This window comes from Alternaria ventricosa, assembly GCF_023758065.1.
Source record: "Alternaria ventricosa strain BMP 2768 chromosome Unknown scaffold_2, whole genome shotgun sequence".
Taxonomy (NCBI): domain Eukaryota; kingdom Fungi; phylum Ascomycota; class Dothideomycetes; order Pleosporales; family Pleosporaceae; genus Alternaria; species Alternaria ventricosa.
The window spans coordinates 679186-702658 of NW_026055682.1; the positions used below are offsets into that span (position 1 = coordinate 679186).

At 52.3% G+C, this 23473-nt stretch overlaps 6 protein-coding genes across 6 annotated transcripts; 4 read left to right on the plus strand and 2 right to left on the minus strand.

Annotated features, from left to right (window-relative positions):
- Window positions 1-371: 371 nt before the first annotated feature.
- On the plus strand, window positions 372-1343 carry J4E93_001234 (uncharacterized protein; the record flags this gene model as incomplete). The annotated part of the gene is made up of 1 exon (XM_049339186.1): window positions 372-1343. One exon carries the CDS (start codon window positions 372-374, stop codon window positions 1341-1343), a length of 972 nt encoding a protein of 323 aa, XP_049203143.1.
- Window positions 1344-1898: 555 nt separating this feature from the next.
- Window positions 1899-2723, plus strand: J4E93_001235 (uncharacterized protein; the record flags this gene model as incomplete). The annotated part of the gene is made up of 1 exon (XM_049339187.1): window positions 1899-2723. One exon carries the CDS (start codon window positions 1899-1901, stop codon window positions 2721-2723), a length of 825 nt encoding a protein of 274 aa, XP_049203144.1.
- Window positions 2724-4081: 1358 nt separating this feature from the next.
- Window positions 4082-5091, plus strand: J4E93_001236 (uncharacterized protein; the record flags this gene model as incomplete). Its single annotated transcript, XM_049339188.1, has 2 exons — window positions 4082-4345; window positions 4396-5091. 2 exons carry the CDS (start codon window positions 4082-4084, stop codon window positions 5089-5091), a joined length of 960 nt encoding a protein of 319 aa, XP_049203145.1.
- A 5314-nt stretch (window positions 5092-10405) lies between these two features.
- On the plus strand, window positions 10406-11805 carry J4E93_001237 (uncharacterized protein; the record flags this gene model as incomplete). The annotated part of the gene is made up of 2 exons (XM_049339189.1): window positions 10406-10807; window positions 10861-11805. 2 exons carry the CDS (start codon window positions 10406-10408, stop codon window positions 11803-11805), a joined length of 1347 nt encoding a protein of 448 aa, XP_049203146.1.
- Window positions 11806-17204: 5399 nt separating this feature from the next.
- Window positions 17205-19162, minus strand: RTC5 (Restriction of telomere capping protein 5; the record flags this gene model as incomplete). Its single annotated transcript, XM_049339190.1, has 2 exons — window positions 17205-19027; window positions 19159-19162. The coding sequence occupies 2 exons, from the start codon at window positions 19160-19162 to the stop codon at window positions 17205-17207; spliced, it is 1827 nt and encodes a 608-aa protein (XP_049203147.1).
- A 478-nt stretch (window positions 19163-19640) lies between these two features.
- On the minus strand, window positions 19641-22739 carry J4E93_001239 (uncharacterized protein; the record flags this gene model as incomplete). Its single annotated transcript, XM_049339191.1, has 1 exon — window positions 19641-22739. The coding sequence occupies one exon, from the start codon at window positions 22737-22739 to the stop codon at window positions 19641-19643; it is 3099 nt and encodes a 1032-aa protein (XP_049203148.1).
- Between the last annotated feature and the right edge of the window lie 734 nt (window positions 22740-23473).

Genomic DNA, 23473 nt, shown 5'->3' on the forward strand with positions numbered 1-23473 from the left:
GCCACCGCTATCGACCTCGCAATGTCAAGAAGATATCTCAGAGAGCAGCAATCGACTGTTTTACTGCTGGCGCGGCTGCCGCGACTGCCGCGGACGGCATGTTCGTCTCACGTGCAGTAGGCAGCAGTCATTGATGCTTACTCACCAGACCACGCGCGATGTGAGACTGCGAGACAGCCAGCCATCTTCATCGGTGCATCATTCAACGGCGTTTCGTTCACCGTGTGTGACATGTAGTCTGTATATCGCCATGTCAGCAAGCTTCCGGGAATTTTGCGTCATTGAAGCTATATGAGCCTCGAGCTTCGCACCTTCTACGTCCATCATCTCATCACTGCTCGCTAAGCTACCTCACGAACAACAAACCTTACATGAACAGGATGTTTACACTCTTCGGAGATCGCGCTCCCTCATCGCCTCCAGATCCGGCCAAACTGCAACTCCGACCCAACGAATGCCAAGTGCTCAGCCTCTCTGACGGGCGCACTCTTGGCTTCGCAACCTATGGATCTACGAGCCCGTCGCACCCTGTCATCTTCCTTTTCCACGGTCTCCCAGGCTGCCGTTTGGTCGGGAGGAGCTGGGACAAGCTCTGTAGGGACATCGGCGCGCGTCTCATCGCTATTGATCGTCCAGGCTGTGGAGATTCAACTCTTGCAGATCATGGTATCGTTGACTGGCCTGCGGATGTTGTGAGCCTTGCAGACCATCTCAACATTGAGCGCTTCAGCGTGTTGGGTGCTAGCGGAGGCGGACCATACGCGTTGGCATGCGCACGCTTCATCCCTAAGGAGCGTCTTCGAGGGACGACTGTAGTGTGCGGTGTTGGACCCATCGAGGCACTTCTAGACACTGTACCCTATCTATCATGGCGGCTCATGGGTATAACTCCATGGCTGCTACGACAAGGGGCCCTCCATGTCTTCCTGCCTCACATCCTCATTCGTCCCTACCTCACTAGAGACCCTTCTCGCCTCAAGCGTGTCCTCGAAGACCAAGCCACGACCCCAGAAGAGAAAGAGCAATTTCGCGACAAAAGCGGAGAGACCAACCTTGACGACGTTGTTGCATCATTACTTGAGGCCTTCAAGCAAGGCGCTGGCGGATGCATGCAGGATGGTACTGCGCTTACGAGAGAATGGGGCTTTGATCTGAAGGACGTAGACAGCGAACGGGTTTGGCTAGTACATGGCGATCAAGATGCGCAGGCGCCGTTGAAGGTTGCGCGGTGGATCGATGAGAGATTGGGAGGCGGAAGACTGCGAACGCTCGAGGGCAAGACACATTTTACGATCTGGAAGGAACACTCGGAGGAGATCTTTCGACAAAGCGCTGAGGCGTAAGTATATCGGTGGATGGATGAGTATTCGCAAGTTCCACTGCAAGCGATATTCTCCAAGACTTGGTACTGCAGGGCGTAATGCGCAGCCGGCCTATCTTCAAAATCCGTCTCATGTCCGATTTCGTCACTCGGAGATGCGGACTTTCAGTCGGCTTTGTCAGGGCAATGTTCAACATATTCTTCACTGTTAACATAGCAATGTAAGTCTTCCCTCAACGATAGCGACGTCAAGAATATATAAGCACATAAACGTGTCATCTCTTAGCTGCCATATACTGCATTACCTACTTACCACAACGACCATCAAAACCCCTACAAAACGACCATGTATCTATCCATAGCCAGCTCTATCTTGTTGGCAGGAGCCTGCCTTGTCACTTTTGCATCATCCATGCCCTCCAAGGAGCTCTCACCCACATGGAAACCACTCGCCCCTGTCCCTCTTTTTCCTCGTCAGGAACACACCACGGTGTTCCTCCCGCCATCTACCATCGCAATTCTTGGCGGTGTTATTCCAGCCAATACGTCCTTCCCACCTGTACACACTACTCCGCTGATGCAATTCTACTCAATCACCAACAACACATGGACCACGAAAGCGAGCATGCCACGAGGCCTTAATCACGCCAATGCAGCCGTTGTGAGCGGGAAGATCTATGTCCTAGGCGGCCTGGCGGAGGCAGGCAACGAGACAACCAGGGTTTGGGGCTCAGTACCAGACTCATGGGTGTACGACCCTCTCAGAGATGCATGGGAATCGATTCCAGGCATACTTACCGGCGAAGATACAGGGAGTGCCGCCGTCGGTACCTACAAGTCTAAGATATATCTCGCTGCCGGCATGTCGGAGCTTGAGCTTTTCGAACATGGCAGCCAGCGCAGTGTCTCCGTGGTGTCCATCTTCGATACCAAGACCAAAACGTGGCTCGCCGTTCCAGAGGCTGCGAAGTATATCCCGGAAGCCAGAGATCACGCTGGAGCCGCAGTCGTTGGCTCAAAGATGTACGTCCTTGGTGGACGAGACAGCGGACAAGAGAATCTCCGCGACACGGTCTTCTTTCTTGATCTTTGTAATCTGGATGCCGGTTGGAAGACTAGCCCGGCGCGCATGCCTACGGCTAGGGGTGGTGTTGCAACCGGTGTCGTCGGAAAGGACATCTACGTCTTCGGCGGTGAGGGCAGTACGCTATCGGAGACCGGAGTCTTTGATCAGGTCGAGGTCTATGATACTGTGCGGGACCGATGGGTGAAGGCTGCAAAGATGAAGCTTCCTAGGCATGGCACGTATGCTGTCGGCGTGGAAGGGAAGGTGTACATCCCTGGAGGCGGTGTAAGCCAAAGCGGCGCGCCAGTGTCTGCCTTCGACGTCTTCATTCCTTAGGGTGTCAACATGGCGCTATCCGGGGACGACCTAGATAGAGGCGGTCAAAGATGCCGTTGGGTGTTGAGTCAACGTCAGCATCATTTTATTGTTTGCAAGAGTTAGATTGGGGATATGTAATCAGTTAATCGTTCGTAGCAATGTTTTCCGCAACCAATCTGTCATACTGCAATGATGAGAAAAGAATGCTGCGTTGGTTGCCTTTGCTGTTCCCTCGCCCGTGCAACCCTCGTTCAACTAAATCTGCTCGACGCCGTAAGTGTAGTGTCAAGATACTATGCTCGGTCTTCGATGTTGAACTAGTAATAGTAATCGGACAGCAACGAAGCCAAGGGTTGATTGAGTTAAAGTAAGAGCTATGTCTTTAGTGTCCCCGGATGACATCCATGGGATACCCGCTAGTCCTATTTCGGCGGTGAGCGGTGAGATTTTCTAGATTCGGTAGATCTATGTCGGCCCGCATGACCATAGAAAATCAACAAATGGATGCTGCACAACACTGGCCATTCTAATAGAGTTCAATGGACGCCTTTGGCTTTGCGATGGATGCATGCGCGACGAAGATCTTTGCGGAGGGTGGTAGCCTGAAGAAGCAGGAGACAGATGGGCCATAAGGAGCTAGCGGCGGCTGATGTGGCGCTAGGAGAGAGCCTCGGAACATTTCACCACCACGAACATGATGCCCTTACCACTTGCAACTCCCACAACATCCGCAGGTCGTTCTATTCAGCTCCCGACATCTTTTCGAACCTTTTGAGGCTGCTGGAGCGAGGGGATCAGTTCTGGAACCGCTCGATATTATGGCGCGCCACAAACCCAGCCCTTGCACTCGGCACGTTTCACTCTGCCCGTGCCGTAACGTGCGGAAAGCCACACGTGTGGGCGGATCAGGTATGGATGTGGCGCGTGTCAACACCTAACTAATTTCGAGCCGGTCGCTATCCGACACAGTGCAGGCCCCTCCCTTGAGCCTCTACACGTGGAGCCCTTTCTCGTACGATCCACCAGTCAGGCATCGCGGCAGACCTGCAAAACGTGAAACACCACCTGCACCCCTCACATTAGATTGCCTGGACATGCAGGCCTAGACACTTTTTGACCAATTCTCCGTACCGGCTTCTTCATGCACATACCGAGAATGTCGTTTCCACCATTCAGAATGCAGGTCAGCGCCGGACTGGCAATCTCACCTCTCCACGTCTAGTCTATGCTAAAGGTTTCGGAATGGTCCGCTTTGGGATTCTTCGAGAGGTCTAAAAGTACCACCGGTAATATATAGGTTGTTTACCAGACCTGTCTGTTTGTTTCATTCATCTTTCGCTTCTTGTTTCCTCTTCCATTCGCTACCAATCGCCAGGATGCGTTACTCTATCGTCGCGTCGTTGCTCTCGGCTGCTACCGCCGTCTACGGCTATGCTGACCCCATGGCCTGTTCCGGTATTTGCAACAACGCTCACGATCCGGCCCTTATTCGTCGTGCCGATGGCACTTACTATCGTTTCTCTACGGGTGGTAAGATTGCCATTCACACCGCGCCTTCGATCACCGGTCCGTGGTCCTACAAGGGTGCCGCGATCCCCGCTGGTTCCAAGATCAACCTGGCTGGCAGGGACGATCTCTGGGTACGTTCCATCATGTATACACTTGCTTGAAGATAGGCTGACGAACTCAGGCTCCTGACGTGACCCTGGTCGGCGACACATACTACCTGTACTACACTGTATCCTCTTTCGGAGTTCAGAACTCCGCCATTGGTGTTGCTACCAGCAAGGACATGAACACCTGGACCGATCTTGGTGCCACTGGCATTCAGTCGAGCGCGGGAAAAAACTACAACGCCATTGATGGTGCGCTATACTGGGATGGATCCAAGTTCGTCATGTCCTTCGGCTCCTTCTGGAACGATCTCTTCGTCCAGAACATGGCGAACCCACCCGTCAAGACCAGCTCTTCGACCGTGACCAACATCGCCTTCAAGCCCGAGGGAGAGCACGCCCAGGAAGCTCCGTTCATTGCTCTGAACGGCAACTACCACTACCTATTCTTCTCCGTCGGCAAGTGCTGCGGCTTCGATGCCAACAGGCCCGCCGCGGGCCAGGAGTACAAGATCCAAGTCTGCAGGTCTACCAGCGCCACTGGTGGCTTCAAGGACAAGAACGGTGTCGACTGCACCAAGGGCGGCGGCACCACTGTTTTGGAGTCCCATGGCTTTGTTTACGGACCTGGTGGCCAGGGTGTCTACTATGATCCTGTAGAAGGCCCTGTCCTTTACTACCACTACGTCGACACCCGTATTGGTTACGGCGATGGCCAGAAGAAGTTCGGTATCAACAAGATCAACTGGTCCAGCGGATGGCCTGTTGTATAAGCGCTTGTCGCAACTGTGGGCACAGATCTGGCTCAACGTCGGCTGCTTGCTCGTCCGTTTTGGACACCTTCATGTCTATACCTTTTTGTCTATACACCTTTACATATACCTTGACTGTATATACTTGCACAATGCATACATATGTGCCAACATTATCGCGCTACTTGAAACGTGCAGTTGCTTTTTTGGTTCAGACTGCGAGACGACAGCTCACTATAAGGGGTTTTGGCAAAGCCGAGCCATTAGTATCCTTATTTAGATGGACTTTTCAGACAGAACCAAGAAGGAGTAGACGACTTCATCAGGTTTGATGGTGTTGTGCTTGCATGTTGGTCCGATTGCGTCGAAAGCATGAGGCTTGCGTCATCAACAGCCCAGCCACAGCCGAGCAGCCACAGCCACGCGTCCACAGCAACCTCCTAAAGCACCGCACGCACACTCTGCGTCATACCGCAAGCTCTCCACTGTTCTCTCCTCGCAAACCCTGTGTATTTTTAGAATCCCACGATATACATATATCGTGTGCACCGAGGTTTATGTGCCCGGCCTCGGCAAAACCTGTCGCGATGCGGTCCATTACCACAACTCGGCATATTGCCAACCCGATCTGCAGGATCGACATACGCGTACGCATAGACTGAATTTCTCTTCAGTCATACCAAGAAACTCGCACGCGCTTTCCGAAGAGCGCGTCGCGATGCCACTCGATCAACCCACGCATTTCAACCAACCCAAATTTTCCCGCAGCTTCCGATACCGGCCGCTGGACCCCTCCGAGGGTGAAGATATTCGCCTCTTGTGTCTCTACCCCGGCGAATTTCACGATCCTATCCGATGCGATCTCCTCCACACGAACCTGGATGATGACATCGAATACGAGGCCCTTTCCTACACGTGGGCATCCGAAGATGGCGACGCTAGCTTGTCACAACGGATTCATTGCGCTTACATTGGAGAGGAACAATCGTCGATTTTGCCAGTGACATTAAGCTGCGCGTCTGCGTTGCGCAGGCTCAGATCTACCTCACAAGAAAGAATGCTGTGGGTCGACGCACTCGCTATTGATCAAAGCAACATGCAAGAGCGAAACCAGCAGGTCTCCATCATGGCAAGGATATACTCAGGCGCTTCGCAAGTTTTGGTCTACCTAGGAGAAGAAGACCTAGGATTTGGTTCTCGCAACCTATGGCTAGATACCGAGAGACGACAAGTTGCGCTGAAGAAACTGTTTGCAAAGAGATGGGCCTCCCGGGTATGGGTGATTCAAGAAGCAGCGCTGGCGCAAAAATTAGTGATGGTCACGGGCAACACATCATGTCCTATGGACACTAATCTAATGAGCCGTATTCGAGGAAGAGCCAAAATATCTGGATTGCAGATACCCGGTCCGCTAGCTTGGGACCCACTTGTCAGTGCGCCAACGAGGGACCTACTCACAATGCTGCATATGACACGCAATTGCTCGTCGACAGATCCGAGGGACAAGATATATGGGCTTTTGGGCTTGGTCGGCGAGCGCTTGCAGAGTTTGGTGCCGATCGATTACTCACAGAGCGTGGACGAGGTTATGACACGCGCTGCGGCCGCAATCATCATCTGCAGAGAAGATTTTGAGATATTAGCATATGCATCGCAAACAGCCAGAACTCCGCGAGGAGGCCTACCGACCTGGGTACCGGACTGGACAGACTGGACAGGCGACATCACAATACGTCCTCAATTTCAAAGCCCGAAGATAGGGCCCTGGAAATCGTTGGGGAAATTGATGTGGAGCCGAATGCACGGTACCAAGCAGCCTGAGATCGACTGGGAATCAGTGGTTGACATGCCCGCCAGCTGGCCGGCTAACCTGTACTCGAGACCGTCCATTGGAGTTCGCGCACACTGCCTCGCTACCATAGACAGCACGACCATGCAAGGGGATAGCGAAAGCAAAAGATGGCAAGGTGCTCGAGATTTCGGTCTCGACTTGAACACGTTGATGAATAGTGACACCGGACCACGAGATTTCGAGATGCGGTCATGGCCTGACCAATATATGTGGCTCTTCGATCCCCACTATACTCGTCTCAGCCAACCCCAACCCCAAGCAAAAAGCGCTCGAGATGTACACTGGATCGGTCTGCAACAGTTCTGCGCTGAGCTCCAATTGCTTAGCAAAGATAAACGTATCTTTCGGGCTGGCTACCTCCCCGCAGTAACGAGCCATGACTTCCAGGTGGGCGATACCGTATGGGCGGTTGATGGCTGCGCAGTCCCGCTTATTCTCAGATCTGAGTTCAACGTGCAGCCTAGAATGGCTGGTCGTCGAAGCTTCGTCATCGTGGGTGACTGCCACCTTTTCGCTTTGTCGCACCAGGATTGTTGGACCACAGCGGGGACAGGGCTTGATCAAAGATGGGATTTTGATCCTTTTCGCCATATGGACGCGATGGGTACGCAGATGATCAATATATATTGATGGCTCTGTTACTGGGTTCGTCATGAGGCTGAGTCTCAGCCTGATGTGGCTGTGGTAACCACTGATTGGTCAAGCACAGCCGGCGCAATGCATGCACCATGCCACAACCCGGAACTCAGGGTCACCTAAGCGCGTGTTCCCATAAGACTCGGGTTCCTTAGGTCGCCATTTCCTCAGATCACTTACAAGTTTGAACGCGCGCGCGACCGACCCCGCACAACGCAACGTACCAGATTACAACAACATGTCGGAGTCATCGTGCAAACATCTAGATGTACGCAAATTTGACGGATTGAGGTGCTGCCTCGGTTGTGGCGAAGCTGTATTCGAGGGCTTGTCTTCAGTAGCCCTCAGTCGCATGACCATCACTACAGCTCCTTACAAATACGAAAGGTTGAACTATGAAGTCGGGCGCGAAATTCGACTCATAATCCTCCTTTCAGGCCACTCTGAAGATCCACTTCGATGCGACATTGTTCATGTCAATCTGGATGATGATCCTGTATATGACGCTGTATCCTATACGTGGGCCACTGAGGACGGAGACGCGTCTCTCTGCAAGGCTGTTCGATGCGTACGAGGTGGCCTTATTGCAGTTACTGCAAACTGTCATGCTGTTCTTCTTCAAATGAGACGGCCTGGTGGTACACGGAAATTATGGGTTGACGCTATCTGTACGTAATGCTACCCCTTCCAAATGTAGATCAGATCTTGCTGACACAAAAGGCGATTATAGGCATCGACCAGGCGAACATAGACGAACGCAGCCATCAGGTCGGATTCATGGACTTGATCTACTCCAATGCTCGGAGTGTTCATGTCTGCATTCAGGACTCTGTACCAGCAAACTTTTCCCCGGACTATCACCAACTGTTTCACTGGCTAACCAGCAGTATAAGTAGAAAGTATGCAGACGCTGACACATCACTATGCGTCAACCTGCAGCACCTTCTATCACTGAGATACTTCGACCGAGCCTGGGTGATCCAAGAAGTAGCTTTGGCGCGAGTCGTATACCTCCACGTGAACGACCATGTTCACCCCCTCAAATCAATTCCCATGCGTCGCTTAGAGTATCTTTGCCAAAAAGAAAACTTCAAGCTTCCCCCTGTTCTCGGATGGTCTGGATATCAGAAGACTGAAGCTGGAATCATCGCATGTCTACGCGCAGGCATGAGGTCCAAGGCCACTGATGTGCGCGATCAAGTTTACGCAGTCCTAAGCTTATTAGAGCCCCAAGCTAGGACCCTCATACCCGTGGATTATTCTTTGGGTATCAATTCGGTGTACGCACATGTGGTTGTTGCCATCATTGTGGTGTGTCGCAGACTCGATATACTATCATACGCTACCATAGCGTCTAGGCCTGGCGAATATCAGAGTTTAGATGGACGGCGAGGCTCATCTCTGCGAATTTGTGATTTACAAGCTTTCCTGGAAATGCCAACGGTCACTAGTCCAACCCGGACTGCTCCTCTTAGTTTACCCCGGTTCGAAGGTCCCTATACTGCACCTTGGCGTGCGGATGTCGACGTCAAAGTGTGCATGCCATCAGAATATAAGGATACCTCCGAGCACAGAGACAAATCGTGCGTAATCAGAACGCCCTCTGCGAGTTTGTCTGGTTTACTACCACGTTTCCACGTACGGGCACATTATATCGATCGCTTGCTTGAAAGAGATATTGTGCTCCCTGTTCAGAGCCGCCGAGATCGGCGCGAGATTGATTGGGAGATGGACGCCAATGGGAAGATGAAGAGACTCGATCGGGACATACACTGGCTCGATGGGCAATCGAATCTCCGGCGAATCTCCTACGCTCTCTTCGAGAAGTTCGCCCGCTACTTCAAAGTAAAGGAAGGGACGCCACGTGATGCAGACTCTTTCCTCTTAAGTCTAGGCTATGACGTGCGGAGGTTCGTTGTCTCATCTACATGTCTTACCGTTGATGACATTGAGCGGAAGCATCCACACGTCGCAGCTGCAGATATGTTGGAATTCTTCGAGGCCTGCAAAACCTTACAGGAAGGCCACCCTGCTTTCTTCAGTGACTTCAGCGTTGGTATTGCCAGCTTTGACCGGAGAGATTCTGGAATTCTTCAACCTGGAGACGAAATATTCGCAATCGACGGTGCACGCACTCCCTTCATACTGCGTAACACTGGCAACTTCTCGTATAGGGTAGTGAGCGAGTGTTATCTTTGGGCTGCAATGGAGCTCGATTGTTGGAATCCAGGCAGTAAGAAGGGGCGATGGGGTCCAAGCGTCGCAAGACCTACTCTGAAGCAGACGCGAATGATTGAGATTTGCTAGTCAATCGAACGTATAGACCACTCGGTCCATTATCGTGCACACTGGCTATCATTCGTTTCGAATACAGATGATCGGTGGTACTAGCCGACGAAATTCCATGATTGTGCTATATCGTTGCATGGTGCATGCTCTCCACCAAACTTCACGATGCGAAAGTTGGGTGAGATGGCGCAACGCAGCACATCACAAATATCACAAGCACCAGGTATCACGATGTCCGCTGTCCCGTCGGCGACTGGATCTGTACGACCGGAAAAGCGGCTTCGCGTAGCCGGATACGGTTGAAGCGATGGTTCACCCCACTTATTCCCACTAGCGATGCCATCAAGTCGACACTATCGATCATGGAAACCAGGCGTATGTGATGTATGCTTCCTGCCCGGGCAGATACGGTAGCTCGCAGGCTGTTACGTTTGCGCGTATAGATGACGTAGACATGATGCTCAACTCTACACTGCGCCCTCACACTGAAGTTTACCTTACCTCACGAGATCAACTTGACGTTGAGACCTTTCTATCCCCATATTCTACGACTCAATCATGTCGCATCAAGAGAACACCAAGAATGTCCCTGACGAACACCGTGTTCACAGGACCGGCTCCTGGCTTCCGGCAGACCACCGCGTCCACAGAAAGTGGCTAGCGGGCATCATCGAGCGCGTGGAAAACAACCCTCAAGAGCTGCACCCTGTTTTGCGAGAGTTCAAAGACATGATCGAAAACAACACACGCATCTACATTCTCATCAATTCCATGTTTGAAGAGATACCCACAAAGAAACCGTATAAGAACGATCCCGTGGGCCATAAGCAAGTCCGCGATTACCATCATATGCTGGAGCTATTTAATCATATCCTTACAACTGCGCCTGAATGGAGTGATCACGAGTACTCTGTTGGCATGGTAGGAACGCCATTCAACGCGATCCTCGACTGGCCGATGGTATGCATCTCCAACAAACCCCGCATGGGACCTTTGCTGACTGTAGCACGTAGGGCACGCCATCTGGCTTTGCGTTCTTCCTCGATCCAGAAGTCAACAAAATGATCAAAAAGGTTCTCAATGCATGGGCAGAGTTTCTCGCGTCGCCGGCGTCAGCATACGTGCTTAGTGACGATAAGATCGGCTGGCTCAGCGATCACGGCACTCACGATCTCGCATTGACCGCCAACGTTGGCCAGACGTCTTATGCTTTCGAAGAGTTCTTCCACTGCGATCCGTCTAAGAAGCACCATGGGTACAAATCTTGGGACGACTTCTTCACGCGCCACTTCCACGAAGACAAGCGGCCCGTCGCCAGTCCCGACGACGATAGCGTCATCGCTAATGCCTGTGAATCGAAGCCTTACAAGGTAGGCCGCAACATCTCCAAGCGCGACCGCTTCTGGATGAAGGGCCAACCTTATTCGCTCATGGACATGCTCGCGATGGACCCACTGCACGAGCAGTTCATTGGCGGCACTATCTACCAAGCTTTCCTCTCTGCGCTGAGCTACCACCGCTGGCACGCGCCTGTCAGCGGTAAGGTCGTGAAGTCGTACCTCGTTGAAGGTACCTATTTCTCCGAGCCATTGTTCGAAGGTCTTGGTGATCCCTCTGCTGATAGTGACATCGACGAGGGCGGCGAAAAAACAGGCCAGGGTTACCTTACAGCAACCGCCACGCGCGCTATCATCTTCTTTGAAGCTGACAACAAGGACCTCGGCTTAGTGTGCTTCATGGGCATTGGAATGACTGAGGTCTCGACATGCGAGACCACTGTCAAGGAAGGCCAGCACGTCAAGAAAGGCGATGAGATTGGCATGTTTCACTATGGTGGAAGTACGCATTGTGTGATCTTCAGGAAGGGTGTGGAGTTGGAGGGATTTCCGAATACGCAGAACGCCGAGCATAACGTGCCGGTGAGATCAAGGCTCGCGACTTTGAAGACGACAAGTTGAGAATACCTGGCAACTTTTACTCAGTTAAGCTAAGCTTACGATCTAGAAAATGTGAAAAATTATTCGTAATACAGTGCGCAACGAGAACCAAGTCACTCCCCACCTGTAATTGCATTTCGGTTGGAAGTAATAACGTGCTCCGGCGGCTGGTCTCTCTACGTAGTAGCCTCAAGCTGATACAACCTTGTCATACTTCGAATGCTCTTTTCACATGTTCACTCAGAACTCCCCAAACCAATACATGACCTATCAACTGCCCCTAGTTGTCGCAACAAGACTTGATTTGAGATTGAGTGACAAAGTCTCAGTAACTCCGTTCGGTCTGAGATGGAAGGCGGGTGGCCAACGCCGTGTCGATCGCTATGTAAGTTGCTTGAAATATCTTTGGAAGTATGCATCTGCATCTCCAGGAAACATAACTTCATCGTTCACAGGCGCATAAGCTGAATACCAATCCCCAAATGACCATGTCGCATATGGTTTGACTGGATTTCTTTGCTGCAGTCGCTCTCTAGCGGGAGTCTCCAGTCGAATTACAGACACACCGTTGATGATGTCTTCAACGACAGATGTGAGACCTGCGGGCAGACGCCACAACGTTGCATACATGGCGGGCAATATCAACTCTTCGTAACCATCGTAGGTCAACATCTCTTTTGAAAGGTGAACTCTTACAGATGCGGCTTTAGAAACGTAATGCCAAAGATAAGCACCCTCTTGTGATTGAGCGTCAAGAACAACACTGAAAGATCTTTTTGGCATCCCGAGCTTGGTTAATGCAGCTGTGCGCATCAGCCAATCGACTAGAATGCGCATATAGTCGTGCACTTGAGCCATGGTACCGGTAGCCGGATGTTTCAGCAGTTGAGCGGGCTTCGTCCAAAAAGACGGAGCAAGCATAGTAGAAAAGCTTGCTTGCATGCGAAATCGCAGCTGACGATTTTCCGTACAGTATCCGATGAGGCCTTCGGCATGAACTTCGGGGTTTGCAACGCTTCTACAATCTTCTTGGAGATTTATCGCGCGTAGCTGTTTGCGCGCGTTGGGTGCAAGCCTGCCAAGTGTGGCGATGCATATTGCGGTTGCTGAGAAATAGACGTTCGTTTCTTGATGCTTTTTGGCGCGTTCTTTGGTTGGACCTTCGAATGTAGTTAACAAGTTTTCCATACGACAAAGTTCATCATGTGTGGGGATTAGCCATGGGTTTGGTCGCCACTCGAGGACCTGTTGATGTGTTCCTTGTATAAAGGGTGGTTGAGACCAGGGATAGTACTCCGACAATTCGCACGCTTTGGAGATGAGTTCTTCGAAATCAGGATGGCCCGCAGTCAGATCCAGAGTGTACTGCACTGCATCACAGAGGGATGCTGAGAAGACATCTCGTGGCATGTGCGAGTGCCATGACATCAGGCGCAAATCGAAGCCACATCGAATGGCGCGGAGGACTGAGCGGAAAATGTTGCTGAGGGCCGGATATCTTTTTGTGACTTCTGTGATGTTGTCCTCAGTGACGCATTTAGCAACATAATGGAGCATGAGTATCTTTGTCCAGCGAGTAACGTAGAGCAGATGCTCGAACCGAGACGCTATTGATCGACAGCTGTTGGACGTTACATCGTCTGGGCCACTGGATGGTTTGAAAGTGATGGTGTTAACTCGATGCGAAAGACCTTGCATTTCCAAGGCAATCGCTTTGCATGTGTAGAGCAACCCAAGATTTTCGTTGACCTTGGAGCGTAGTCTTCGAGATGGATAGTCGTAGAATAGGCCGTCTTCGTCATAAGCGCAATATGAGTAGATATCGTCGCGGAGTTCCCTTGGTAGTCGAAATAGTGGCGACATGTGTTGATCGATCATGTTGATGATGATGACTTGAATTGGTAAGATATTTGTTGTTTGGTTTTGGGTAAAGCGAGTCTAGGTGCTGAGGGATGCGGGGCTTTGAATAGAGCTCGCGCTCAGACGCTACAGTAGGCAGCCTTCGTCATGTGACCTCGCGCCGATACCTTGGGACTTTATCCCGGAGAGGCCACAGATGTGGAGCCCTTACTATCGCCGATGCACCATGGTACTGCAGATATGCGAAATATTGGGAACAAGCTCTCGCGCGACTTGGTCACCGTTGAGATGAGATAGCATGCCTATATAAACACATTTGGACGATTTGGAAGTCTGAGATACTATCGCAATTCTTACAGAATGTTTGGTCCCAGCATATACCTTCTTTTAGCTTACTTGCCTGCAAGCCTACCGCGAAGAAGCACAAATCCTCAATCATAAGTTGTACACGCCATGTTCTATTTGGTACGTTAATTGGAACCAGATCAATTTAGCGAAGGTTTGCTTTCTGTTGATTGATAAATGATCTAATATCATGCTTATGATAACCGAATCATGGCAACAGATGCTGAGCGAACATGAAGTCGTTGCATAGCAGGCAATCTACTCAACGAGTAGCACGTAGCCCAAAAGTGCACGTCGAAAGCAACACACATCATGATGTGCGATCGCTGGAATCCCCCAGGAAGGTCCTTAGATATAGTTCCTCGTCGCCGGGAAACTTTTGGTTCTCGTAAACACCATAGCACAACATAAAGTCGTCGCTGGTCCACTGGGAGAACGGTTCGGTTGGCATGAATGGTTTCAAGAGCTCGTCAGTTGGTAGATCGAGTCGAATCAAAGACCGCCCATTCGTAACGTCGTTAAACACGGTTGACAAGTGGAGAGGTAGGCGCCAGGTCTTAGCAAATGTTTCCATCAGGACGTAGGATGGTTTGCCGTGGCTGTCGATGAACTTATTGATGAGCTCGTGTTGGGGACCAAGCCTCTCTACTAAATGCAGTGCTACTGCTGCTGCTCTTTCAACGTATCTCCATAGACGAAAAGCCTCTTGGGAACGCACGTCAAGCGTGGCTGTGAACGATTCCTTCGGCATACCACGCCGGTGGAGGTCAGCCGTACGTGTTAACCAATCCACGAGAATTCGGATGTAAAAGTACTTTGTGCACAATGTATCGACGTAAGCATCTTCAGCTGGTCGAAAGTCCTCCCAGAAAGATGGGGCGAGATTAGTCGTCAATCCCGCCATGGACAGGATGCGCAGTCGCAGATTTTCCTTGCAAAAGGGGATCAACCCCTCAGCATGTGCGTCAGGATTACTAACGGCTCTGCAATTTTCGCGTAGGATAATAGATCTTACGTGCGTCCGGACGTTTGACGGAAGTCTCCTTAGTGTCGCAGCACAAATAGCAGTGGCGGAAAAATAGAGCTTTATGTGGGAGTGCTGCCTGGCCCAGTCCTTTTCTTCTTCTTGGCTTTGCGGCGTCAGGAGTTGCTCCATTCGGGATAGTTCCTCTACCGTCGGGATGAGCCAGGGATCAGGCTGCCAGGCTAGGATCTGCTGGAGCGAGTCTTTCACAAAGTGAGGGGAGTAGGGGCCAGGGTAGCGGCCAGGGTGAGGATCCGATGGGTCAAATACCTGAGACGCGAGATCGTCAAATCTGGGGTCGCTGGAGATGAGATTGAGGCATAGCTGTACGGCTTCGCAGAAAGACGCCGTAAATTCATCCCGAGGAAGTCTCCGGGTCCAGAGCATACCCCATATCCGAGGGTGTGGTCTTTCTCTTAAAGAGTAGATGATAGCCCAGAAAACACCGCTCATACCTGGACAGGCTTCAACGACTTGAGCGATCATATCGTCGGTAACGCACTCAACGGCATAATGAAGCATTAACAGTTTAGTCCACTGGACCAAGTGCAATAGATGCTCGAATCGGGCTGACAGAGAGCGTAATCCACGAAAGCTATCCTCTTCTCTTTCCAGACAGCAAGGAGTGAACGTGATGGCATTCACCTGTAGATGGATACCCTTCATCTCATTAGCTACCATCTTGCAAGTACGAGGCAGATCGAGGTCTTTGCCACTGGCATACTTCAACGTCTTGGAAGGGTAGTCGTATTCCAAGCCCTCTTCATCATAAGAGTAGTACTCGTAGATTTGATCGCGCAGCTCGCGAGGCAGGCGGCAGAGGGGTGATTGTTGCTGGTCGGCATGTTCCGAAAGGTCGGGAGCGGATGTGGGGTCGGATGTTACGGTCGTCATGGCGGCTGTCTTGGTCTGAAATGGGTGAGGAGGGATTCGAAGACGTTCAAACTTCCAGTAAGATGAAATGGTGTGAGAAGTAGTATTTCGTCAAAGCCGGGCACCTGCGACTTTTGTATCAGTAGGATCGAAGGCAGCAACGCATCACCTGACGAAGCTAGCTGACCCTCGACCAAGAAATGCAACTCATTCGCACGACAGTTTGGTCTTTTCCATGGAAACGCTTTTATTGGCTTTTCTGAACCCACAGTATGAGTAATGATCGTCAAATGATCGGATCAGTAGCTGGTTTGCACATGGTACGATAGGCCTGGAATCGCTCGGTCCGGACATGATGCGTAGGCTTCCTAGGCCCGTGATGCAATATAGATGCAACCGGGACACAAGACACGAGATTTTGTCTATCATTGATTAAGGCCGGAAAAATCGAGCATGCATCAGTGGAGAGGTTATGAAGTTCAGAAGTCATCGTAGCCTTCTCCCATCGCAGCGCGACTTCCCCAACCCCACTAGCGTCTTGGCATATATTTTCCGCCGCAACACGATCGCCGTCATCACCAGAGCCATCGCCAAAGCTACACGCCGCCCACCACCCGCCATCGCACAACCCTCCCCGCCACCCGTGGCCCTCCCCATCCCGCAAACCACACAATGCTATCCCGCGCCCTCACCCTGCCCATCCGGCGGCCATCCACCTTCCGCACCCTGCGCAGCACGCTCCGCACACGCACCCAACACATCCACACCCCAACATGTTCCTGCGTGCGCCCTAGCCTCTCCCCCCTGCGCTCTTCGCCCAGCACGGGAATTCGCGACCTGGTTTCCAGTTTCGAGGGAATGAGCATGGGAGGAAGGATACAAACGCGCGGCATGAAGGTGCGGAGTTCAGTCAAGAAGCTGTGTGATGGGTGTAAGAGTGTGAGGAGGAAGAAGGGAAGATATGTTTATATTATTTGCTCGAAGAATCCGAAGCATAAGCAGAGGTGAGTTTGGGTCGTGGGTTGGATGGAATTGGGGATGGGGACGATGCTAATAGTGTGCAGGCAAGGATAGATGGGCTTGTGGATATACGTGGGGTTGATGGGTGATGGAAGGCGGATAAGAATGAAAGATTGAGAATGAGGAGGAGCTGTATCATATGTATGCATACCAAGGCATCACGGGCGTTTAACACGGCACTACGAGATTGGGACGGGACACTCAGCTACAGCAACAAATGGAACTCGACTGCACTTGCAGGATAACCTCGAAGCCATAACACTCGTGTATATCATTACATCATAACCCACCCTCACCATCACCCCATACTCCCCCCACTCCTCTCCCCCGAAATAATCCCCGCCATCTTCAACAACTCCCTATCCATCTCCGCATCCCCCGTCCCCAGATTAACCCTCCTGCGCGCCTCCGCCTCCCTCTCCTGCCACGCCCACTCCCTCCTCTGCTGTTCCGCAACCTCATCCCCTCCACACCCCCAAACCTCCAAGTCCTCAATCTGAAAGCGATCCTGCCAATCCCCCTTCTTCCTACCGGGCAACTTGCTCGGCAGGAACGAGCCCCCACCTTCCGAAAGGTGCGTGAAGACGGCGAATTCGAGCGCGTCGTCGAGGTGCAGGGAGACGGGGCCAGGCCGGAACGGGGAATGTGAGAATTGTGTTGAGGAGGCGGTTTGTGTGGGGATGGGTGTTCCGAGGCCGAGGCCAGCGGGGTGGGTGGGCGATTTGGAGAAGTAGGTGTAGTCTTTGCTAAACGTAGAAGCGGGGAAGATGTCGTGTGTAGGGGAGAGTTGGAAGAGCTGGGTGGAGGAGTCGCCGAAACAGGTTTTGCCGGTGTGTTTCCATTGCGAGGAGATGTAGGCGCCGTAGATGAGGGTTTGGTTGTGGGAGGTGGGGGTTATGCTGGAGGGGTGGCGTGCGGGTGGGAGCATGTCTTGTAAGGCGCGTTCGCGTGTGCTGGAGGGCGTTGTGGGGAGGAGTCGGCCTTTTACGAGGAGGATGGTGGGGGCGCGCCAGTTGAAGACTTGTTTTTCGAAGGAGCCCATGCTGAAGCCGTGGGTGTTGCCGCTGTATAGTGGACGTAGTCTGCGGAAGAGATTGCTGCCCTTGATGAAGAAGGAGAGTTGGCTGAGTGTAGTCAGGTTCAAGATCTCTCCTGGTTCTCGTAAGACTGGCTCCAATTCTGCCTTTGGTGGAGGTATCACAGGTTTGCTTTCTTGAGTGGGCGAGCCAGGGCCTGCCTTCTTTTTGGAGAGATCGAAGTCTTTTGCGAAGAGGAAGTGCTCGAACAGCGGGTTGAGGCCGTTGAACAAGTATGGCATCGTTGTTGAAACGACAGTGTTGAACGTGCGATATGTGACACCCGGATGGTTCTCGACGTTGAAAGACGACAGTATGACATGTGCCGCCTGCCGTAACTCCTCGACCCTCTTATCTGAGAGATCCGGTGCCAGTGACGAGAGACTTTGCTGCGCATCGATCGGCGCAATGAGCAGCAGCAGCTCCACCAGCTTGAGGAAGTTGTCCGTCGGTATAATCGAATGATGAACGTTCGTCTGTTTTCCATGCTTGAACGCATCGATCGCGTCCATAGAGTCCAACGCAGCAAGCACCAACTCATCATCGTCCTCGTCCTCCCCTTCCTCTCCCTCGTCCGGCGCATCAATCGCCCACCCCATATTACTGCTCCCGCCCTCCACCTTCTTAGCTTCACCCTCCACCTCCTTCTCCTTCCCCTCCAAACTCTCCCTCATCCCCCTATCCCAAACCGCCAAACTCCGATAAACCTCCCTCAACCAAATCTCCTTCCCCCTCTTCTTAAGCACAGCCCCATACCTCTCCGTCAATATCGTAACAACCTTCAGTAACGCCTCTTGTGTAAGTATAGCCGGGGCCTGACTCGGCAGTGGAAATGCGCCCAGGTAGCTAGCCATCTGAAAGACAACAGAGCCCACGCCCAGCGCATCTGGCAGTTCGAGGAAACGACATAGCGTGCTTTCGCTCCAGTATTGGACGCCGGATTCGGTGTCGGCGAGGGAGCGGAAGACGGAGTTGAAGCAGTAGAGTTCGAGGGGGGAGAAGCTTTTTGACGCGAAGCGGTGGGCGATGGTCTGGGAGAGTTGTTCTGTGGGGTGTTAGTTTGGGGTGTTTGGGCGGCGAGTTTTGTAGCGGCGGGTGTGGATTGAGGGATAGTAGGAAGGTTGGAACTGTGCTTACCCAGCGTCAGCTGCGGGGTATCGTGCGATGCTCCTTGACCCATGATCGCGGTAGCTAGGCGGTTTCGGCGCGAGGTGGCATGAGCGGGGAAGCTCCTGGGTCGTCGCGTCGCGATGCTGTTGTTCGATGGGCGATGACGGAATGTGGGTTATCTCCGATAACACCGAGATTCTGGGAGTTCGACGCGTACATTATCAGTTCTCTTTCACATCGAGGTGCATCTACCGCGTATCGATTCGTCGCGTCTACATTATCAGACCCAGCTTTCATGGCGTTATGGCTACTTTTACAAAATACGAAGAATGCCGTCGCTAATATACTGCCTCTTTCCATGCATGTCTGGTACGCGATGGAGCAGCGCGTTGAGCAAGAATCTTTCACCGAAACCATCACACCGTTCAAGAGAAAGACTAGACGTCCACCCTCAGGAAATGATTGAAGCAAACAAGCTAGACACCTGCATTGCGTTAAGGTTTTGCTAACCCTCGTTCTGATACTGATGTAGTCTGCAGGGCACCTGTTCATCCCCTACCCCGTCCGCGTCCACCACGGTCACCCCGATCACCCCGTCCGCCACCTCTACCACGACCGCGTCCACCTCCGCGAGTCCATGTCGGCGCATCTCCCATGGTGAAGTTATCACCTGGAAGATATCCACCTCGACCGTGGCCGATACTGCCAAACCCAGCGGGCGGAGGACCAGCAGGAGGCGGAGGAGGAAACACAGGAGCGGAACCATCCAAACCACTGCCACGACCCCCGCGGCCGAAGCCCCCACGGCCGAAGCCTTGGACGCTATGAGAAGCTCCGCCTCGTCCGCGTATAAAGTTCATGGTGTTGCTGTTGTAAGGCGAATGGCCGGTGCTGGAACTGCTCTGTCCACCACGAGTACTAGGTTCATCGCTGCTGCCGCGACCACGTGTGGAAGACCTAAGTTCATAGCGAGGCGATTCAGCGGAACCTTCCACAGCAGGTCCGTTCGTATCGGCAGTTGTATGGCCCCTACCGAATCCTCCACGATGCTGGCCTTTACCGCGGAAGAAGCTTGCCGCAACCTCCGGACTTGCGGTGTCCATGAATTTACTGAAATTATCCAGATGTTCGAACATGGATTGAGTGTCTGTCTGGGCTGGCGAGGATTTTGCCACTGAAGCCCACGTTGGTGCTCCTGACGACCCTGCCATGGAAGCCCCCGTCGCTGCTTTCGACGAGCTCGTTGTGGGACCCCCCGGTCCAGGTGGGTAAGGCGAAAGGCCAGGCCCGAAATGACTTGCCGGTACCATTTTGCGTTTTGGGGCTTTCGGGGTAGGAGGAGCGACATATTCGACTATGAATGTAGCGCCATGTTTTCTCAATGCAGTTTGCAGCTGTGGTAGCATGGTGCCCAAATCGCTTGCTTCTGGAACCTGGTAACGAGCAGCCATGGCTTCCGCAAAAGCCTCGTCGTAGGCGTACATTTCCTCTTCGATTGTCCGCTCAAAAGCCGATTTGTTAGATTCAGGCATCTTCTCTTTGACCCACTCTTCCACTGTACGGAGAATGGTATTGCCTTGCTGTTTGAAGTGGAAATCGACAACGTCTTTCCAAAGTGGTGGCGGCTCATCGAGCCAAGCTAGAATGGCAGTGCGTACGGTATGGTCACGAATCTTTCTGTTGTACATGGCTGAAGGCCCGGTGGGGCTGCGAGTATAGCCCGCTTCCCTTCCTGGCTCGTTGTACCATGGCTCCTCACACAGTATCATTGCTTGTATTGAGATCAGTACTTGTAGCAATGTCGACTCCCCAGGATTCCATGGCTCTCCAGACCATGTACCAAGTAAGGATAAACAGACTTTGCCGTCTGCGTAAAGATTTGGGTTGATGTTTAGACGACCGCCCGCTGTTCCCTTGAAGTTGACCTGTGGAGGGAGGTTCGGAAACATCGCGCCGCAGAAGATGTCGAACTCGAAGAGGCCGTTTTCATACGGTGTATCACCAGGTCCGACAATGACGCACTTGAGGATATCGGGCCTATCCTCGCAATAGCGTACAAAGATGCCCGGTGGCAGGCCCGTTTGTAGCGTCGTAATCTCTGTGATCAACCGCTTGAACCTTCCCGGCTGGGAGTCGATGAGGCCCTTCGCTGTGCTCCAAAAGTAATGAGTTTCTGACATCAGCTTGGAGTCTACATCCCTCAAACCGAGGCCATCAGGTACCACGACGGTCGCCTTGCCGCCTACGCTATCGGTCGCTGTGATCATATGCGTTTGAATGAATTTGGTAAAGATTTCAATGTGGTCGCAAACGTAAAACATTGTCAGGTCCTCGTCATCCTCGAAAGCTTTCGGGTTCGTATTGAAGCTCTGTAGCATCAGTGAGCTCTGAGTAGTGAGGTTTCGTAGACATTCGGCTAGAGTGGTCACCCTCTCCTTTGCGTCGGGTACCCCGTCGTTGAAAGAGAGTGTGAGCAAGTCTATTGTCTCAGGTCGCGCATATCGAGGGCCAAAGAGCGCTGCCTTAGTACTGGAATGCGAGCCAACCATAGTCAGGAAGGAGAACAGCGCCTGATAGAGGTATTTGCGGTTGGTTACGTCGGTCAACGAGTCGTTGCGTAGAAGCTCTGCGCAGTATGGGAGAATCTTGCTGTTGTTGAGCATTTCCAAGATAGCGCCGGGAGGATCGAAATCGAAGCAGGTCTCCCGCTCGAGAGACGGAAGCAGATCGGTCAAGAAATCCAGGACTTTGATGCTGAAGTAGTCTTCTTGTTTCTGTGTAACTCGCGCCTTTAACATGAAGTCGTCTTTTCTGCCCACCGCATTCTTGGGTTTGGGTTTGTTGGGTATGGGCTTCATCGAGTTCATAATGTGTTCAAAGCCTTTCGGGGTTGGTGCTTTCCCATACATGTCTTCCAGTGCTTCAGCATTGAAAGGCTCACCGTTGATGTCATATTCGACTTCGCCATCGTCTTCGGAGGTGTCGTCGTCGTACATGTCGTGATCATGTCCACTAGAGCTCGAGGTATGCCCGCCGTAGCCCTTACCACTAGGCATGGACTCTCTCGAAAATCTGTGACCGCCCAAAGGACCTCCGCCGCGGGTAGACTTCTGGATCTTCATGGCCTTTGATTTGGACTCCGGTTTGTCTTGCTTGGATATGTTCCCGAGATTCCTGGACTCCCAAATGCGCCGATCGAATCCACAGAGGAGTGCCCATATCAGGAATAACCGGCCGCCCACACAACACCATGACACGTTCTGTGAGGCAAACCCGATCGTGGATGACTTTGCGAAGGCGACTGGCTCGCATGCGATGCATGAGCGCGTGTTGCAGGTACTGCATCTCAGGTTGCAGGATAACTTATCCACTGTACCGTCCATCCAGTCTTGAAACAGGTTCCGAATATCCAGTTCCGAGGAAAAGAACAGTTCGTCGCATACGCGGCATTTGCGTGTCCTGAGGTGATTTGTGAGTTCCGCGAAGGTGTCTAGGGTAACGTAGTTCGACGTCGTCTCGGGCTGGTAGTCTGTAGCCCTTACATCGTCCTTTTCTGCTTCCGCACGCCTGACATCGCTCGCTGTATAACTGGCGAGGATTTCATCGGAGTCTTCCATGTCTGCGTCGATCGGGTCTTCGTCCGCCATCGTACCAACCTCTCACAATAAACGAAGAGTCTGGAGTATTCCGTAGATCTTTGGGTGATAGCAACGGTCTGGAAGCTAGGCCGGGAGGTCGTCACGGTCTTCCTGTCGTCAGATACGTTCGAAACGAGACACTGTATGCTGCGAGCAAGTTGATTGTCATTAAAGATTGGGTAAAACAATGCTCGCACAAATATGCGTTCTGCGAGGCTGGATCAAGTGCTACCCCAGCACGTGCCGCAAACCGCAAACGCTGCTCATGTGCAAGCTGGCGTGTAGCGAGCGGGCACAGTGACGGAAGAATTCTGATGTAGCGATGAGGTGTGTAGGGAAGGCCAGGTCCGTAAGAGCGAAAGAGTGCAGCGTCGGAAACGGAAACAAGGCTAACTACGGATAGACGCAGTCACCTTTACTTGCCTGGGCGATGGCAGGTCAGGTCAGCCGCGCCTGCCCAATGGGAACTAACTGTTGTTACACAGGCGGCGCGGCTGAGACCCGCGGAGTTGGGGCTGAGCATGTGACGTCGCTGCCTAACTACATTCCAGGGAGTAGGTACATAATTGCAGAAGCGCGCTACGACCGCGCAGTCACATGGGCATTGATATCAGAATGAACAATTATGCCAAAGAATAGGTAGGAATCGGTCGATACATCTGAATCTCCCAGATCGCTGTCTCATTCGTATCAAGGGTATGAGCCGACTATCCAACCGCATGCCAATGATCCTGAACCCCTCC